The sequence below is a fragment of the Loxodonta africana genome, chromosome 1 (genome assembly GCF_030014295.1).
Source record: "Loxodonta africana isolate mLoxAfr1 chromosome 1, mLoxAfr1.hap2, whole genome shotgun sequence".
NCBI classification, from domain to species: Eukaryota; Metazoa; Chordata; class Mammalia; order Proboscidea; family Elephantidae; genus Loxodonta; species Loxodonta africana.
This window is the reverse complement of record NC_087342.1, coordinates 70,566,532-70,584,831: the sequence shown is the minus strand read 5'-3', so window position 1 is coordinate 70,584,831 and position 18,300 is coordinate 70,566,532. Positions and strand designations below refer to the sequence as shown.

General features: G+C 39.4%; 1 protein-coding gene across 7 annotated transcripts in view; it reads right to left on the bottom strand.

The window, feature by feature from the left end:
• The window catches only part of CARMIL1 (capping protein regulator and myosin 1 linker 1), a 390,198-nt gene that overhangs the window by 140,703 nt on the left and 231,195 nt on the right, over window positions 1-18,300 (bottom strand). For all 7 annotated transcript variants that reach the window (XM_064281536.1, XM_064281542.1, XM_064281546.1 and 4 more), the window contains one exon: window positions 7,161-7,247. In XM_064281536.1, coding sequence (XP_064137606.1) covers window positions 7,161-7,247 — 87 coding nt within the window. The remainder of the gene's footprint in view (window positions 1-7,160; window positions 7,248-18,300) is intronic.

Genomic DNA, 18,300 nt, shown 5'->3' with positions numbered 1-18,300 from the left:
ATAGAGCACACTTCTATTCTGACACACATGGGGTCACCACGAGTCCAATCTACTTGAGAGCAAATGGTTTCTGTTTGTTTGTTTGTTATATGCCAATATAAAAAGGGGGACCAGAAGAGTCCAGTCACTCACTGGGGTCCAGAGGGGCCAATACACCCTGAATATCACTGACAATTATCCTCAGGATAAGAGAGATACGGCATAGCAAAGCTCTTTAATGTTTCTACTAAAAGTCTATTGCTTCAATTCAAATGTTTTGGAACTATGGTGATTTCTAAATTGGATATATGTCTTAGTTATATAGTGCTGCTATAACAGAAATACCACAACTGAATGGCTTTAACACACAGAAATTTATTCTCTCAAAGTCTAGTAGGCTAGAAGTCTGAATTCATGGTGCCAGCTCCAGGGGAATTCTTTTTCTCTGTCGGTTCTGGGGGAAGATTCTTGTCATCAATCCTCCCCTGGTCTAGTGCAAGGAACCTGTGTCCAAAGGATGTCTCTGCTTCTGGCTCTGCTTTCTTGGTGGTATGAGGTCCTCCTCCGCCCCCAGTCTCTCTACTCACTTCTCTCTTTTATATTGCAAGAGATTGACTCAAGATACAAACTAATTTTGTAGATTAAGTCCTGCCTGCCTAACATACCCAAAACCAAACCCAGTGCCATTGAGTTGATTCTGACTCATAGCAACCGTATAGGACAGAGTAGAACTGCCCCATAGAGTTTCCAAGGAGCGCCTGGCAGATTCGAACTGCCAACCCTTTGGTTGGCAGCTGTAGCACTTAGCCACTATGCCACCAGGGTTTCCTGACTAACTGCCTGTAATCCTGCCTTATTAACATCATAGAGGTAGGATTTAGAACACATAGAAAAATCACATCAGATGACAACATGGTGGACAATCACACAATACCGGGAATCATGGCCTAGCCAAGTTGGCATACATTTTGGGGGGACACAATTCAATCATAACAGATATACCTTTTGAAAATCATTTTGCTTTTCTTAGTTTTCAGTAAAATTGTTTTTGAAAATTCCAGCCTATTGTAACCACACTAAGAAGAAAATGGGAAAGGGGGTTTTAATTCATACTTGGACAGGGCATTCACAGGGTCAAGGGGCCAAGGGCTGTGCCTGCAGTGACAGCCAGGTCTGGCAGTGGCAGCAAGATCATGCCAAGGAAAGAGCTGAGGGCTACATGTGTACCCCCACCACCCCATTCTCCTGAAAAGCCCCCTACTGAAGTACTACCCTGCTCCAACTTTAGAACGTTTGCTGTGTTGTCCCAGTGAAGGGGGTAAGTGTCTCATCCTCCAGCTTTGGAGAGTTATAAAGACCAACTCCAGTGTGTACCTGATAAAGGCTACTGAGCCATTTCCCAAGGGTGAAAGTGCATTTAGGTATGCAGAGAGAAGAAATAGGGGCTTAAAGTAGAGTCGAATATATTTTAGTTAAGCACAAGGAAGAATTTCTTGACTATCAACTCAACACTTACTAAACCAAAAAAAAAAAAAAAAAACCAAATCCATTGCCATCGAGTCAATTCCAACTCATAGTGACCCTAAAGGACAGAGCAGAACTGCACCACAGGGTTTCCAAGGAGCACCTGGTGGACCTTTTATAGTTAGCAGCAGTAGCACTTAACCATTACGCCATAAGGGTTTTCCAACACTTTTTTTTTTTTTATTAAGTGCTCATAAAATGCTGGGGATGGGAGACATATGCAAGTAAGATCCATCCTTTGTCCTCAAAAAGTTCAAAGACCATAAGGAAAGAAACTAATTAGACTCCAGGATAATAAATGAGTGCTACACTACAAATATTTTTGTATTGTGACAAACCTTTTGAAAGCCGACTGTGCACCAGGCACAGGCTTCCAAGGCCCAGTGGACACTATCTGTGATGGTTTGAACTGTGTCCCCCAAAAATATGTGTTGAAGTCCTAACCCCATACCTATAAATATGACAGGGGTTTTCTTTGGTTATGTTAATGAGGTCATACTAGAGTAGGGTGGGTCCTAACTCTAATCACTTTGGAGTTATAAAAGGAGCAGAAGAGACACAGAGACACACACATAAAGATGGAAAGAGATGTCAAGGAACACCCAGGGCTACCAACAAGGAAGGTCTTCCCCCTAGATTCACGCCCTGAATTCGGACTTTCAGACTCTAAAACACTGAAAACATAAATTTCTGTTCTTTAAAGCCATCCTCTGTGGTATTTCTGTTATGACAGCACTAGAACTAAGACACTATCTTAACCTCTTAGAATTCGGTCCAGTGGGAAAGACAGGCATTCAAACAATCACAAAGCAGTAAGTAAATGCTGTCATAGAGGTAAGAAACAAGGATTTAGCAGTGAAAAGGAAGTGATTTAACTGTGATTCATTGTGTTAAATAAGAGAAACTTGAAACGAGCTATATAAAAGGTTAATTTCTTGAAATTATTTTCTATGATTCTTTAAATGACTGACTTCCTTCAGTCTGTCCTGTTATTAATAGTATTAACGTATTTTTTACATGTAATAACTGAGTTGAAAACATATTGAGAATACGAAGCTCTCATCGAGAAAATCATTTGTAAAATAATTTCCGTAGTGACATATAACAAAACTTGAAAAATAAATTCCAAATTAGAAGGCCAAATTAGTCTTGACAGTAAAACACTCCTTGACAAGTGCAGGCGCTTGGCAGTTGGCCAGCATCTGAAAGAATCAGGAGAGAATTCTGTTATCAGCTCAGCTTCATGCTACCGAAACAGAATAAAGAGTGTCCTCCCCTGCCTCCTGAGCACACGTTAATAAGCCCATTAACAGCAGGAAATTACAAAAGTATAGGATGGAAAACTCGGGGCTCTTACAACCCAAACGAAACACAGATTTATACATCATTCTCCATTCTGGCTGCCTAGCGATTCCGATTGGTCACCGTATTTATCATTGGAGTGTTTACAGCTGGAAAAAGGTGGGACCAGATGGCCCTGCCTTGACATAATCTGGCAACCAGCAGGACATTTGCTAGAAAATCCAGAAAACTATCATTTAGCTAACATCTGAGGAAGAGAAAGAGTATTTGGAGGCAGTGAGGATGCCATGGGGAGATTAGAAGAAAAAGTCTGTCTTTAATCAGGGAGCCACAAATATAAATGTTTTCATAGAGCTGAAATACGTTAGTCGAACTCTGCAAAAGCTTAAAGCTGTAATTTAATCTGAGTTATTTTGAATCTGGAAATTTTCAGATCTTATATGAAAGCTTGCAAGACTAACAAACACCTTTAAGAAGTCAATTTTAAAACTAAAATAAATTTTAAAAGTATTTCAAGATAACACATCCTAGGAAGGGCAACTTGAAATTCTTTTGGTTATATGTCATAAAATAACACTAATTCCTAAAACACATTTCTTAATGTACACATACTTCATGGCAGAGAAGAGATGAATGTGGCGACCCTTTTTTGTGAGCTGTGTAGGGAATGCGGGTTGCTCTCATTCACAAGAAAGCTTAGAAAGAAACCAGCTTTGCTGGTGCCCATCCTCTCCTTGCCCCACCACCACCACACTCAGAGGGACAGGAACATCAATGAGAGGTGACACTGAGGTCCCAGGAAGGATAAATGATCCCATAACCCTCTATGTGCTTTGTGGTAATGAACAAATTAAAATAAATAAATAAAATCCAGTTTAAAAAAAGAAAACAAAACCCTATCCTATAAGAATTAAAATATACCTATGGAGCACTTGATAAATAATTAACACTTTTATTATATAGAGAATTTGTATAAGAAAAAAGGTGAATATGGTCAATAAAGAAGTGGCAAAGGATGTTAACTGGCAACTCTCCCAAAACAAATATGAAATGACTATAGTAGTTGTTGTTGTCGCTGCCGTCAAGTCAGTCCCCGACTCATGGCGACCCCATGTACAACAGAACGAAATACCGCCTGCTCCTGCGCCATCCCCACGATCAGTTGCAGATCAGACCATTGTGACCCACAGGGTTTTCACTGGTTGATTTTTGGAAGTACATGACCAGGCCTTTCTTCCTAGTCTGTCTTAGTCTGGAAGTTCTGCTGAAACAGGCTATTGAGTTCAACCTGGGTATCCCTCATGGAAGGAGAGAATTCTGCCAATGAACCACTACTACCCCCCTAAAAGGACAAAAAAAATTTCTGTACCAACAACTAACGAAAATAAAACTAAAACTACATCAGAATACTTTGCTTGCATGATTGACAATCAATGAAAAAGTGATAGCAAAAGTGTGAATGTGTACAAAATATCTGGAGAACAACTTGGCAATATATATCAAAAAGGTTTTTCTTCCTTTTTTTTAATGCACATTCTCTTTGATCTAGTAATTCTTCCTATAGGAATTTATTCTAAAGAAGAAATTAAAGAAATGACCAATATTTAACTATAGAATTTCTGTTAGCGTTATTTGCAATGCATTATGGAAAATTAGAAGCCACCTAAAAGTATAATAACAGATTTTCTATTTACACAAACTATGGAACACCATTCCAAACGCTGGAATATTAGGTTGCCATTAAAGGTGGTCATGTATTTACTGACAAACAGTCACAATACACTTTGGGGGAAAAAAAAGTTTATGAAATAGTAAACACAGTATGATCCCATATATGCGTGAGTGTGTATATGCGTGTTTGTCTGTATATAAATAAACCGTGTACAGATACATAAACAATACAAGAAAACAGTGAGGAAGGCTGGTCACCAAATTGTCAACAGTGATAGTCTTGGGGTTGACATTACAAGTAATATTTGCCTGCTTCTTTATACTTTTTTATAGCTTCCAAATCTTTACCATAAATATATAATACATTGATAATCATCAGGTAAACATTTTATAAAACTGATTTGCTGAGGTACAACAGTGATAATGTAAAAGGGCTAAGACTAGCTTTATGATCTACAGATGGCTTTGGACACTAGGTCAGCAAACACTAATTCCAGGGGAAATCTTTCCCTTTGGCAGTCTACTTGTGTTCCTTAACTTTAAATATGTGTGTGCAAATGTTTGCACATAAAACCATGTGATTTATGGGGCTAAGTGCAATTTCAAATCACTCTTAGGATAACTGCACGTTCAGACTAATGTGTGAATGGATATAAAATCATTTAGGGCCCACTTTGCTTGTCACTCACTCACAGTACATTCAGCAAGAACCTGTGATGTGCCAGGTGCCGGGGATCCAGTGATGAACGTGGCAAAGCCTTTATAGTCCAAAAACTCCCAGGCTGGGACACAATCCTAATGCAATGAGAAAAACGCTAACATGGAGGAATTTACAAAGTGCCACGTAACAGAGCCAGGAGCACCTAGGTCTGTGGGGTATGGGGGAGGTTTCCTGAGAAGGCTTCAAACAGAAAGCGAGCTAGGAGCAGAATCTTACAGGATGAGCGAGAACTCACCCAGTTTGTGGGTGGGGACACTGAGGTTGTTCTAGGACAAAATAAAAGCATATAAAAACAGATGGCAGCACAAGATGGTGGTGGTGGTGATGAAGATGATGGTGATAATGAAGATGACGGTGATGATGAAGATGGTGGCTAGTATGTACTGAGTCCTTTGTGTTCAGAATGACACTGTATATATTAGCTCATTTAATTGACACAGTGAGGTAGATACTCTATATCTATCTTACAAATGACCCAAGTGAGGAACAAAGAGATTATAAAAACATTCATCTGTACAGCTAATACTAGGAAAAGCCATGATTCATCCCGAGGGAATGTGGCTTGATAATCTACACTTTTAACCACTATACATATTGCCTCCAAAAGATAGTGATACATTTAAGAAACAGCAAGTTGTTCAGCCCGATGACTCTCATTGAAGGCCGCAGAGGTCCGGGCTCTGTGCGAGGTGCTGAAGATAAAGGGATGGATGAGAAAAGCACAGGTTGGAGGAGAGCCCCCTCCTAGTAGGGATGGACACAATATTTGTAAGACAATGTTACACATGTGGTCTAGAGGCAATACAAAGGGAAGGGTAAGAGATTCTGCTGTGGTATCAGACATAGGGCAAATGTCTCAGAAGACATGATCACTGATGAAGGTTTTAGACAATAAACTGAAGCTCTCCGAGAAGACGTGGGGATGAGAGAAACACATTTCTGATGTCCAGAGCAGACTAGGTGGACGGGTGTATGTATGCAGCAGGGTGACTTCACGTATTACGAGAGTGCTATGGTGGCAAAAAGAGCCCTGGTGGGGCAGTGGTTAAGCACTCGGCTGCTAATCAAAAGATCGAGGGTTTGAACCCACCAGCTGCTCCACTGGAGAAAAGTGTAGCAGTCTGCTTCCATAAAGATTTACAGCCTTGGAAACCCTAGGGGGCAGCTCTACTCTGTCCTATAGGGTGGTTATGAGTCAGAATTCAACTCAACAGCAATGCGTTTGGGGTACCAAAATATTTTAAGAGAACAACAGGATTTGGTGAACAACTGGATAAGTGTGATGAGGGAGTGAGTAGAGTCAGAAAGGGACCTGAGGAAGGAACGGCAATTTCCAGAGATGGGAAACACAGAAGGTCAATCTACAGTGGTGATTCAACTGTGAGGACCAAAGTTCCCTTTAAAGCAGGCAATACATCTGACCTTCTCCACGCCCCCAAAAAACAAACAACCAACCAACCAAACCTGCTGTCATCAAGGCGATTCCGACTCATACTGACCCTATAGGACAGAGTAGAACTGCCCTACTGGGTTTCCAAGGAGCGCATGATGGATTTGAACTGCTGACCTCTTGGTTAGCAGCCGAACACTTAACCACCATGCCACGAGGGCTTCATATATCAGACAGTTGTAAAAAAAAAAAAAAAAACAAGTCCAGCTTGTTTTTCCAAGGATAAACCTAGAGAAAACACAATTAGCTGCCTCTGGGAATGTGGAACTTGGGGCTGGAGGCAACCAGGTGTTACCTGACTCAAAGTTCAAAAAGTTAGATTGCATGTGTATTTCAAAATTACCCTCTACTCTGAAAGCACTTTGGGCATTCGGAATTCGAAGTACATAATTTCTTTATATTAAAACTGCCAAGAGTACTATGATACATATATTTTAAAACACATGCATAATCGAATAATTATATACTATATAGAAATACGACAGATGAAATGTTAAGTAAGTTATACCGTACCTTTAGGTGATAATGAGGTTTTGGACAAATTTAAATGCTTCAATCCCTTTGGGAGTTTGGCAAACTGAATACTTAAAGAGGACACACCTGAGAAAAAGAAAAAAAGAGGTTATTAGAATTTTGAAATTCTCAGAACTGCATTAGAAAATTAAATTTGATTCTAATGGTGACTGCATTTTTCTTTCTTATGTCTGTCTTTATTTTCTAATCATCTTCCAGCATGGCTGCTTTTCTCTCTGTCCCACCTATAAAAATATAGGTGTAGGAGAAACTAGGAGATCCTTTACTTAAGCATAACAATATCCGAAACCTTACCATTGCAGATGTCCTGGGGCCAAGCATTACTCTTTACCTTGTGGCCCTGTTTCATGTGCATATCCTCTGGGGAAGAATGATACAATTGTCTCCTCTTTTTCTTTTTAACCTCTGTCTTAATGAGCTGATCTCTCTTCTGGATGAGCAGATGCATGCTATTTAATTATTGTCAAGACAAATGGTGCAATATAAATTATTCGGATAACAGCGTCACTTTTAGCAGATGGATTCCAATATTTACTTGGCTTATGGCTAATAACTCAGATATTTGTCAGTATGTTTTAATTTCTTAGAGATAGGTTTCACACCTTGGAATAATTCACCAGGAATTTACGGTATTTAAAATTAGATATTTTCTAGATGCAACAGCCAGAGTGAGTGACTGGGAATACCACCTAACTCATCCAAAGATTGCAATGAATATAGAACTGCTCCCTCGGGAGAAAAAATAATCAATAGACTAAGGCCTTTCCTACAGGTTTCTTAGCCAACCTCCTGATGCAGGTGAGTTATCACCTTCCCAGGTGCATCTTCTTGGACAGCTTCCTTAAATTCTACGGGACAAAATTAAATATATGTTCCCCTAGACTAACTCTCAAACTGCAGACAGCAATAAGAACTACTGTGCTGGTTGCTGCTCTATTATATAATCCCAAATTTATCAAAAATTACATACATACATAAATAACTCCCACAGAAACAACCTAAAGGACATAGAGTTTGACTAAGCCTCTAGATAGGCGTTTCTTCAAGAATGCTGGGTGTTCTGCAAGCTCGGTCTACCTGCCTCCCCACAGTGGTCCACAGTCAAATGAGTTTGAAAAGCATTGGATTAAGGGATGCTAAACATGGTTTTTTTATTCTGAATATTTATAGAGATTTGAATAGGCTTATCCATACTGAAAATTTTAAACGGGGTTAATATTTAGTTGATACATACTTGCAAAGGAGTGAATAACCAACAAGTTCATGGAGAGAAGGGGGAAAGATGGAGTAATTTTAAAAACTTGATTAATCCAAAAGGATAAAAGGGGAAAAAAGAACAAAGGGACAAATGAAAAACAAAAATAGAGTAGATTTTCACACAAATAAATCAATAATTACTAAATACAAATGTTCTAAATGCTCACATTAAAAGACAAAGTAACCTAAACCAAAAAAAAAAAAAAAAGAACCAACTTGTGGTGTTTTTAAGAGGCAAATGTACGTACTCTGAAAAAGTGAGAGTAAAAGCATGGAAAAAGATTTATCATGCAAACACTAACCAAAAGAAAGCTGGTATATCTGTAAGTAGATTTTAAGAAAAGAAAAATAAAGATTCCCCACCCACAGCGGTCAAGTCACTTCTGACTCACAGCAACCCCACAGTGTTTCCAAGGCTGTAAATCTCTATGGAGCAGACGACATACCTTTCTCTTCCAGAGTGGATGGTGGTTTCAAACTGCCAACTCTTCAGTTAGCAGTCTATTGTGTTAACTACTATACCATGGGACTCTTTAAAATAAAGATTACTAGACACAAATGATAAATGAGGGAGAGATATAACAATTCTAGGAGTCCCTGGGTGGTGCAAATGCTTAAGGGCTCAACTATTAGCTGAAAGGTTGGCTGTTCAAACCCACGCAGAGGTACCTCAGAAGATAGGCCTGGCTACCTGCTTCTGAAAGGTCACAGCCTTGAAAAGGAGCAGTTTGACTCTGTACACACGGGGTCACCATGAGACAGAAAAGACTCAATAGTAACTAATAATTCTAAACGTGTATGCTCTCAATAACACAGTCCCAAATTTTTGAAGGGAAAACTTAAAGTCATAAAAGTAAAATGCATATATAACTGTAGTTATTTTTACTGGGTGCCATTGAGTCGATTTTTTACTCATAGCGATCTCAAGTGGCAGAGTAGAATTACCCCATAGGGTTTTCTTGGCTGTAATATTTACTGGAGCAAATCGCCAGGTCTTCTCTCCAGCAAAGGTTCTGGGTGGGTTCAAACTGCCAACCTTTCAGTTAGCAGCTGAGAGCTTAACCATTGTGCCACCAGGGCTCCCATTTATAAACACACACATATATATAATAGTGGGAGCTTTTTTAAACATATCTTTTAGTAACTGATAAAACAAATGAATAAAAAAATTCATTAAAGATCTAGAAAATTTCAGAAAGTTGTGAGAGTTGCCAAAAATAAATAGAACATTTCAAGATTATAATGAAGAACAATTTGATTGACATATTTGTAACATTATACCCAACAACTGCAGAATACACTTTTGCAAAATGCACATAAAGCACTTGCTAAAACTGACCATACGCTGAATCATAAAGCAAGTCTCAAAAAAATCAGAGTATGCTTCTAACTACTGCAAATCATACGGAGAATATTATCCCACTACAAGTTTGTTGGAAACCCTGGTGGCATAGTGGTTAAGTGCTATGGCTGCTAACCAAAGGGTCGGCAGTTCGAATCCGCCAGGTGCTCCTTGGAAACTTTATGGGGCAGTTCTACTCTGTCCTGTAGGGTCGCTATGAGTTGGAATTGACTTGACGGCACTGGGTTTGGTTTGGTTTTTGATTACGAGAATGTTCTCTTAACGACTAACACTGCTATGAAATTAAAATAAAAATTAAAACAAAGAAAATTAGAAAATTACCAAATAATTGGAACTTAAGTAATACATTTCTTAATAACAAATAAATAAAATAACAAACCCAATATCAAAATGAAAATTTAAAAATATTTTGAATAACAAAACCATGACATTAAAATTTGTTACCCATGCATAAAGGAAAATCTATAGCCATAAACACATATATTAAAAAAGGAGAAAAACTGAAAATTATCAAACTTTCCATCTCAAGATGACTGAAAAAAAAAAAAAAAACCCAGCAAATTAATCTCCCCCAAACGGAAGGAAGAAAATAGCAAAGAAAAAGGAAGAAATCAACTAAATGGAACACAGCCAAAAAATGAAGCACTATTAGTGTAAGATGTGTCTTAAGTTAATCTTGTTTGACCTATAAAAGAGCACATTAAGCAAGCGGCGAAAGAGCACAGATGGGGAAGATAGATGCCATGCCACATACAATCTTTAAGGAACCAAGAAACAAAAGCTATAAAGAGCCAACTTCTCCCCCAGGGCCCAGAGAGATAAGAAATCCTTCCCCTAGAGCCCACACACTGAATTTAGGATCTAGCCTCTTAAACTGTGAGAAAATAAATTTCTGTTTGTTAAAGTTACCTACTTGTGATATGTCTGTTATAGGGACACTAGATAACTAAATTTAGTACCAGAAGTGGGGTGTCACTCTAACAAATACCTAAAATGTGGAAGTAGTTTTGGAATTGGGTAATGGGTGAAGACTGGAAGAAATTTAAGGTGCCTGATAGTAAAAAAATAAAATAAATTTTTTTTTTTTTTTTTTTGATAGTAAAAGCCTAGATTGCCTTGAAAAGCCTGTTGGTAGAATTATGAACATCAAAGGCAATTCTGTCCAAGGCTCAGAAAGAAGTGAGGAGAGCCATAGAGAAAGTCTCTGTCATCTTAGAGAACAGATATGGTGCCATCGATAAAATGCTGCAAGACGTGGAGGTTTAAGGTGCTTCTGGTGAGGCTTTAAAAAGAAATGATGAAAATGTGATTGGTCACTGGAGAGAGGGTGATGCTTTTCACGCAGTGGCAGAGTTTGTCTGAATTATGTTCAAATGTTTGGTGAAAGCAGAACTTTTAAGTGATGAACTTGGACATTTAGCTGAGTAGATTTCTAAGCAAAATCTTAAAGGGGCCACGTGTTGCTTAAAGTACAATGCAAGAAGGTGAACTTAAAAATGAACTATGCACAATAAAAACAGAACTTAAAGATTTGGAAAATTCTGTTGTACAAACTACAGAAACATGCCTTAAGACTCTCTTCAAGGACTTGGTTACTCAATCTTTTGTCAAAGAGATTAAGTCTATGACTGATGGATCTAAACAGCTACCACAGCAGAAAACTCATCAGTAAAGACTGCAGGGGACAGAGACAGGACAAAAGAAAGGAAAGCTGAATGCTTCTTGAAATTCTACTGGCAGAAAACAGGACAAAGACGCTACAATTGTTGTCCCCAAGAAAAGAAAAGGACCATTCCTGGAGTGTTTTGAAAATCAGCAGAACTGCTGGAAGGAGTTTAAAAGTCATGACCTTCTAGGTTTCCAAGGGTGGAGCCACAAGTTCTTAGGTTTCAAAGGGTAGAGCCAAGGCCTACTAGGTTTCAAAGAGTAAGATCTCCACTGTCTCAATTGTCAAGTGTGGTGCTGCCATACCCAAAGGCCGGGATGGGGCTGCTGCTCAAAGCTGAGCAGGTGGGCTGCCATGCCAAGCAGCAGGAAAACAAAGCCTGCCACGGCAGAGGGGATGGGGTCACCACTCAGATGGATGAGAACAGAACCACTCAAAGCCAGAGGAGCAGAGCTGCCATCCCAGTGGGCCTGGAAAGTGGCGCTGAAATGCAAGGCTAAGGGGTTTCCACCCAGAATCCAGAGAAGATGGCCAGAACCCAGAGCCTGAAAGGCAGGGCCATTGCCCATGTGGTCCAGAAGAACAGAGGGTTATTTTCAAGCCTTGAGAGCTAATGTAATTTATTCTGCTGCGTTTTACACTTGTTTGGTGCTCATTATCCCTTCTTTCCCTCTAATTTCTCCCATTTATAATGGAAATGCCTACTTTGTTTCTGTTCACCATTGTACTTTGGAAGCAGGTGACTTGTATTCTAGATCTCACAGGTTCACAGATGAAGAGGAATTTTGCACCAGAATTGAATACACCTAAAGTCTCAAGCATATTTGATTTAAATGACTCAGAAAATGAGATTTTTAGGCTTGGAGTTGATTTAAGAATTTTGGAGTGAGGTGATGGGGTGAGTGTGTCTTGAATGTAGGAAGGACATAAATTTTGGGGGGCCAAAGAAAGGAATTATGTCCCCCCCTCCCCCAAAAAAGTATGTGCTGTAAATCTTAACTCCTATGCCTGTTGTTATAACTCCATTTGAGAGCAGGTTTACTTTGTTATATTAATGAGCCACTACTAGTGTAGGCAGGCACTGGGTGGGTTTGACTAGTGTAGGATATGTCTTAAATCACTCTCTTTTGAGATATAAAAAGAGCAGATTAAGTAAGCAGCAAAAAAGCACAGACAGGGGAAGATAGGTGCCATGCCACATGAGATCGCAAAGGAACCAAGAAACAGATGCTAAAAAGAGACATGGAACTTCACCCAGAAAGCCTTTCCCTAGAGCCAGCGCCCTGAATTTGGACTTCTAGCCTCTTTAGCTGTGAGAAAATGAATTTCTGTTTGTTAAAGCCACCTACTCGTGGTATTTGTTATAAAAACCCAAAAAACCAAACCCACTGCTGTTGAGTTGATTCCGACTCATACCAACCCTATATGACAGAGTAGAACTGCCCCATAGAGCTTCCAAGGAGCGCCTGGCGGATATGAACTGTCAACCTCTTGGTTAGCAGCCGTGGCACTTAACCACTACGCCACCAGGGTTTCCATTTCTGTCATAAAAACCACTACGCCACCAGGGTTTCCATTTCTGTCATAGCAGCTCTAAATAACTAAGACAGTAGACATTTTACGGACATTACAAATATAATTCGAAGGTATAATAAATATCTTTATGTCAAAAAATGTGTCAATTTAGAAAAATATATTTTTTAATTCCTTACAGAAAACACAACTTAGCAAAACTGATGGTAGTGAAATGTGGCCTTTTGCCTTGGTTCACTGAGAAAACATCTTGAGAGATTTTTCCCCTAAACGCTGAGGAGTTACCTTTGCCCTACTTTCTATCCCAGAGGGTTTGTTACTTTTGTCCAGGTTGATTGACATTTCCTGGTAAACTGTAAACATCTCAGTTTTGAAACTTTTTTGTCTGATCCTGGGCTGCATTCCGCCCTGTGACTGGTATGTGCCTTGCAGGGATTGGTCAACAGACTATGCAAATAAGATAAGTTGTACCCTACTCTACAAATGAAGTGTCTTTGGCCTTCCCAGAGGGAATTGGTCAGTTTGTGGCCCTGGCGGGAGCTCTATGCCTTGAAATTGATAAGGGATTTGTGTATTTAAGCAGCCAGTCCCGCAGAAGTTTTTCAGAACAGAAAAAAGCAGGAAGAAAAACCGAAGGAATAAAGAAAAAGCAAAGAGAGAGGAGGCAAGGAACCTCCTAAAAGAGTTGTAACACGGATCAAGGACTGTAACACTGAAGATAACAACAGGCCCAACAGGGCCTAGTGGCAGAGCTGATGGTAACAGGGAGCAGGGCCAAGAGAAGCCTGTCCTGGGGTGGGGGTGGGGGACGGGGAGAAGGAGCCTGTTATGGGGGGTGGGGAGAGAAGCAAGAAGAGGTCTGCATGACTGAAAGAGCCTGAGAGGGGTATCGTACACTGAAGTAAGGGAGACTTCGCCCACATGCTTCCTGATCCTGATCCCGAGTTGTACCCTGTTCCTTAATAAACCACTTAACTGTAAGTATGGTCTATGAGTTGTTTGGCCATTACAACAGATCATCAAACCCAGAAGAGAAGATGAGACTGCCATGGGAGGAATGGCTGATGTCAGATTTGGTGAAAAGGGTTGGAGACTGGAGATATGTCTGATCCCTTTATGTTGAACTTGATTCTTCACCCCGTTGTAAAGTTAGAGGTCTGATGCTACCCCCACCATTTTACATTGATATCAGAAAAACTATTTAATCTCAGTAGTCCTCTATCAATTCAAGAAAATAAATTATTAAATTTTTTTTGTTAAATTATTACATTCTCCATAAAGAGAGGCAAAATAAACCAAATGTAAAAGAGTACATACTAATTTGATATTTATAAAGTTCAAGAATAAGCAAACTAATCCACTATGACAGAAGTCAGAATTCCAAACCAAAAAAACCCAAACCTGTTGATGTCAAGTGGATTCTGACTCATAGCAATCCTATAGGACAGAGCAGAACTACGCCATCGGCTTCCAAGGAGTGGCTGGTGGATTCAAACTGCCAACCTTTTGGTTAGTAGCCAACGCTTAACCACTGCACCACCAGGGCTCCGAAGACAGAAGAGCAGTTATCACTGGGGGTTGGGAGGACCAGAGGGTGGGGGTGGTGGGAAAAACCACAAAGGAGGCCTGTGGGGTATTGGTAAATGCTCTGTTTCTTGATCTTGGTAGTGGTTGCTCAGGAGTGTTCGCTTTGTAAAAATTCATCAAGGAGTAAACTTGGGATTTGTAGACTTTTATGAATGTACATTGTATCTCAATGAAAAATTTACTTTGAAAAATTAGGTATAGAAGAGGGAAGAATACCAGATTCTCACTTTTAAATTTCGATAGGTGTTATCATGGACCTCTCATGACGCACATACGTTCTCTCTCCCTATATATGTATAATGTATACGTATATGTATATATGTGTGTGTGTATGTATATACACACACACATATATATGTGTATATAGCATAAAACCAAAAAAACCAAACCTGCTGCCATCGAACCCATTCTGACTCAGGGACCATGTAAGACAGAGCAGAACTGCCTCATAGGGTTTCCAAGGCTGTAAAGCTTTACAGGAGCCGACTGCCACATGTTTCTCCCTCAGAGTAGCTGGTGGGTTAGAACTGCCAACCAAGAGGTTGGCGGGCTGAGAGCTTTAACCACTGCACCACCATAGCATATATTTTATTCTTTCAAAAGAAGAGTTTTGTGTGTGCGTCAGACACACCTATAAACACCACATAAAACTGAAAATGTCTATCACCAAACCCAAGACCAGAGTGAAACAACTTACAGAACATGTGACTCCCACCCATCTGCTCATTCCTAAATCATAAACTATTTTTTTTTTTTTAAAAAAAGGTAGACAAAAGAGAGTAATCCAGCAATATGCTTCTCTGGAAATCTAAGTATCACTCCAAAACTAATGAAAGCAATAACAAGTAAAGCTCCTAAACTAGAAAAAAGGTGAATAAAATCACATTTGATAATTAAAAAAAAAAAAAACACACACACAACAGGATCTAAGGTAAACAAGATTAAAGGTAAAGATTATTAAAGATACAGATGCGAAATAGTACCGTTAAAATATTTTTATCAAATTCCAGGTTATGTAACTAGAAATACATAATGGCTGCTTAAGAGTCCATTTGATTAAAAATGTGGTTTTATATCCTAGAAGAAGAAGTTGTGATGAATTATTGCTCTTGATGAAATTTTCAAAAAAAATAAGAGATTATAGGTCTTGATGGTAGTAAGACTGGTAATGTGGTGGCAGGTGTTTTTTTTGAAAAAATTTTTTGTGTGCGTTTTAAGTGAAAGTTTACGATTCAAGTCAATTTCTCGTACAAAATCTTATACACACATTGTTATGTGACCCTAGTTCCTCTCCCCGTAATGTGACAACACATTCTTCCTCTTCACCTTGTATTTCCCATGTCCATTCAACCAGCTTCTGTCCCACTCCGCCTTCTCATTTCGCCTCCAGATGGGAGCTGCCCACATAGTCTCAAGCGTCTACCTGAGCCAAGAAGCTCACTCACTAGTACCTTATGTCTTATAAAAAAAAAAAAATCCAGTCTAATCTCTGTCCCAAGAGTTGGCTTCAGGAATGGTTTTAGTTTTGGGCTAACAGAGAGTCCAGGGACCATGACCTCTGGGGTCCCTCCAGTCTCAGTCAGACCATTAAGTCTCATCTTTTTACTGGAATTTGAGGTTTGCATCGGCAGTTCTTTTTTTGTAAAAAAAAAAAAAATCCAAAATAGGTCTGCTTTCTTGATAAAATGTTTTATTTTATGTTCTCAGGTAACCGCATGTTGTAAATATATTTCTTCTTTAAAGCAACGCCCTTGCTAAGTGCTAATGGAATGAAAGGTGTAACTGGGGGGTCAGAATTGTTCATTTAAAAAGAAAATGAGAGAACTAAATTGATCTATGAAATTTTCTCTCCCTCCTTAGGATATAAACTAGACTAAGTATCTAATGCTGTCAGGGTAGAAACTCTTAAATAAGTTTAATCATTTTATGACTAAATGAAATACAATAATTAAAGGTAGCATATTTTTATTTCTAGAATATAAAATCCTTGCTTATAGGAATGCTTCATATATACTTCATATATTCCATTTTCCATACAGTCTTTACTTTGGGGTATAGTACACACTGTGTGTGAGAACACAAACTCTAAAATAGAATACCAAAACAGAGCCATTGCCGGTAAGTTGATTCCGACTCATAGTGACCCCATAGGACAGAGTAAAATTGCCTGACAGGGTTTCCAAGGAGCAGCTGGTGGATTTGAACTGCTGACCTTCCGGTTAGTAGCTGAGTTCTTAATGACTACACCACAGGGCTCCAAAATAAGATACAGTCGGGTTCAAATTAGGCTGTGTGACCTAGTGAAGTTTACTAAGTCTGCATTCATTAATTGAGAAGAATAATAGCACTAAAGTCATATTGTTGAGTCACCTGAAAAACAGAAATAATAATTTGCTGTTGTTAGTTGCCACCGAGTTGACTCCGACTTGCGGTGACTCCATGTACAATATAATGAAACATCGTCCAGTTCTCCACCATCTTCACAATCATTGATATATTTGGGTCCATTGCTGTGGCTACTGTGAATTTTGTGTGCCTTTCAACCTAGGGGGCTCATCTTCCAGCACTGTATAGTACAATATTATTTGTGATCCATAAGGTTTTCATTGGCTAATGTTCAGACGTAGATCACCAGGCCTTTCTTCCTAGTCTGTCTTAGTCTAGGAGTTCCACTGAAACCTTTCCACCATGGGCGACCCTGCTCGTATTTGAAATACTGAAGTCGTAGCTTCCAGTATCACAGCAACATGCAAACCACCACAGGATCACACACTGACAGTTGGCAGTGGAGGGTTAGGGTTAAATGCAATAATGCATGAAAAGTGCTTAACACAATGCTTGACACACAGTATATACTCAGTAAATGTTAGCTGTTGCAGTAAAAATTACCAGGCACATAAAAAATATTCCTCCAGAAGGCACAACCACAGACGCCTCGTGAGAAGGATCCATTAGTTCAGTGGTTGTAGCATCACAAACTTGAGTGTTTGATCAGAAAGACTCACTCTCTAAGGTAACTCTGGGCCCTTATGCAGAAGTTGCCATGATATGGAGGGCAGCCTCCTGGTAGAGGTCTATTCACAGACAAGAGAATTACACACTAAAGAACTCAAAAATGGTAGATGTCAACAACAAAGACAGAGAAGAAAGACAATTTACAAATACAGCCACTGAGACAGAAGAAACGTGATACATTTATCCTAGGAAAGAGAAAGCTGAGAGATCAGCTACTTAATCTGTGAAAAGGTAAGTTGTTTTGCAAAGGAACCTTCACTTTGGCAAAATTCAGAAATGAGATACGAAGAATTTAAGGTGGATGACCCAGTATCTTTGGCAAATTGAATAAACTAAGGGTGGGTGGCAGACAAACTTTTAGAGTAAAAACAAAAAATGAACCTTTCCTGTATTTTCTGAGGGGTCCCTGGCTGTGTGGTGCAAACAGTTAACACAGTCAGCTGCTAATTGTAAGACTGGAAGTTTGAGTCTACCCAGAAGCACCACGAAAAAAAGTCCTGGTCATCTACTTCCAAAAAATCAACTAGTGAAAACTCTGTGGAGCACAGTTCTACTCTGACACACATGGGTGTGCCATGAGTCAGAATCAACTTGATGACCACTGGGGGTCTGGAACTTTCTGAAGCTACTTAATCAATGGTGCCATGCAGGAAACTGATCAGCAAGAAAAGCCTTCCTGAGAAACAGTCCCGTCACAA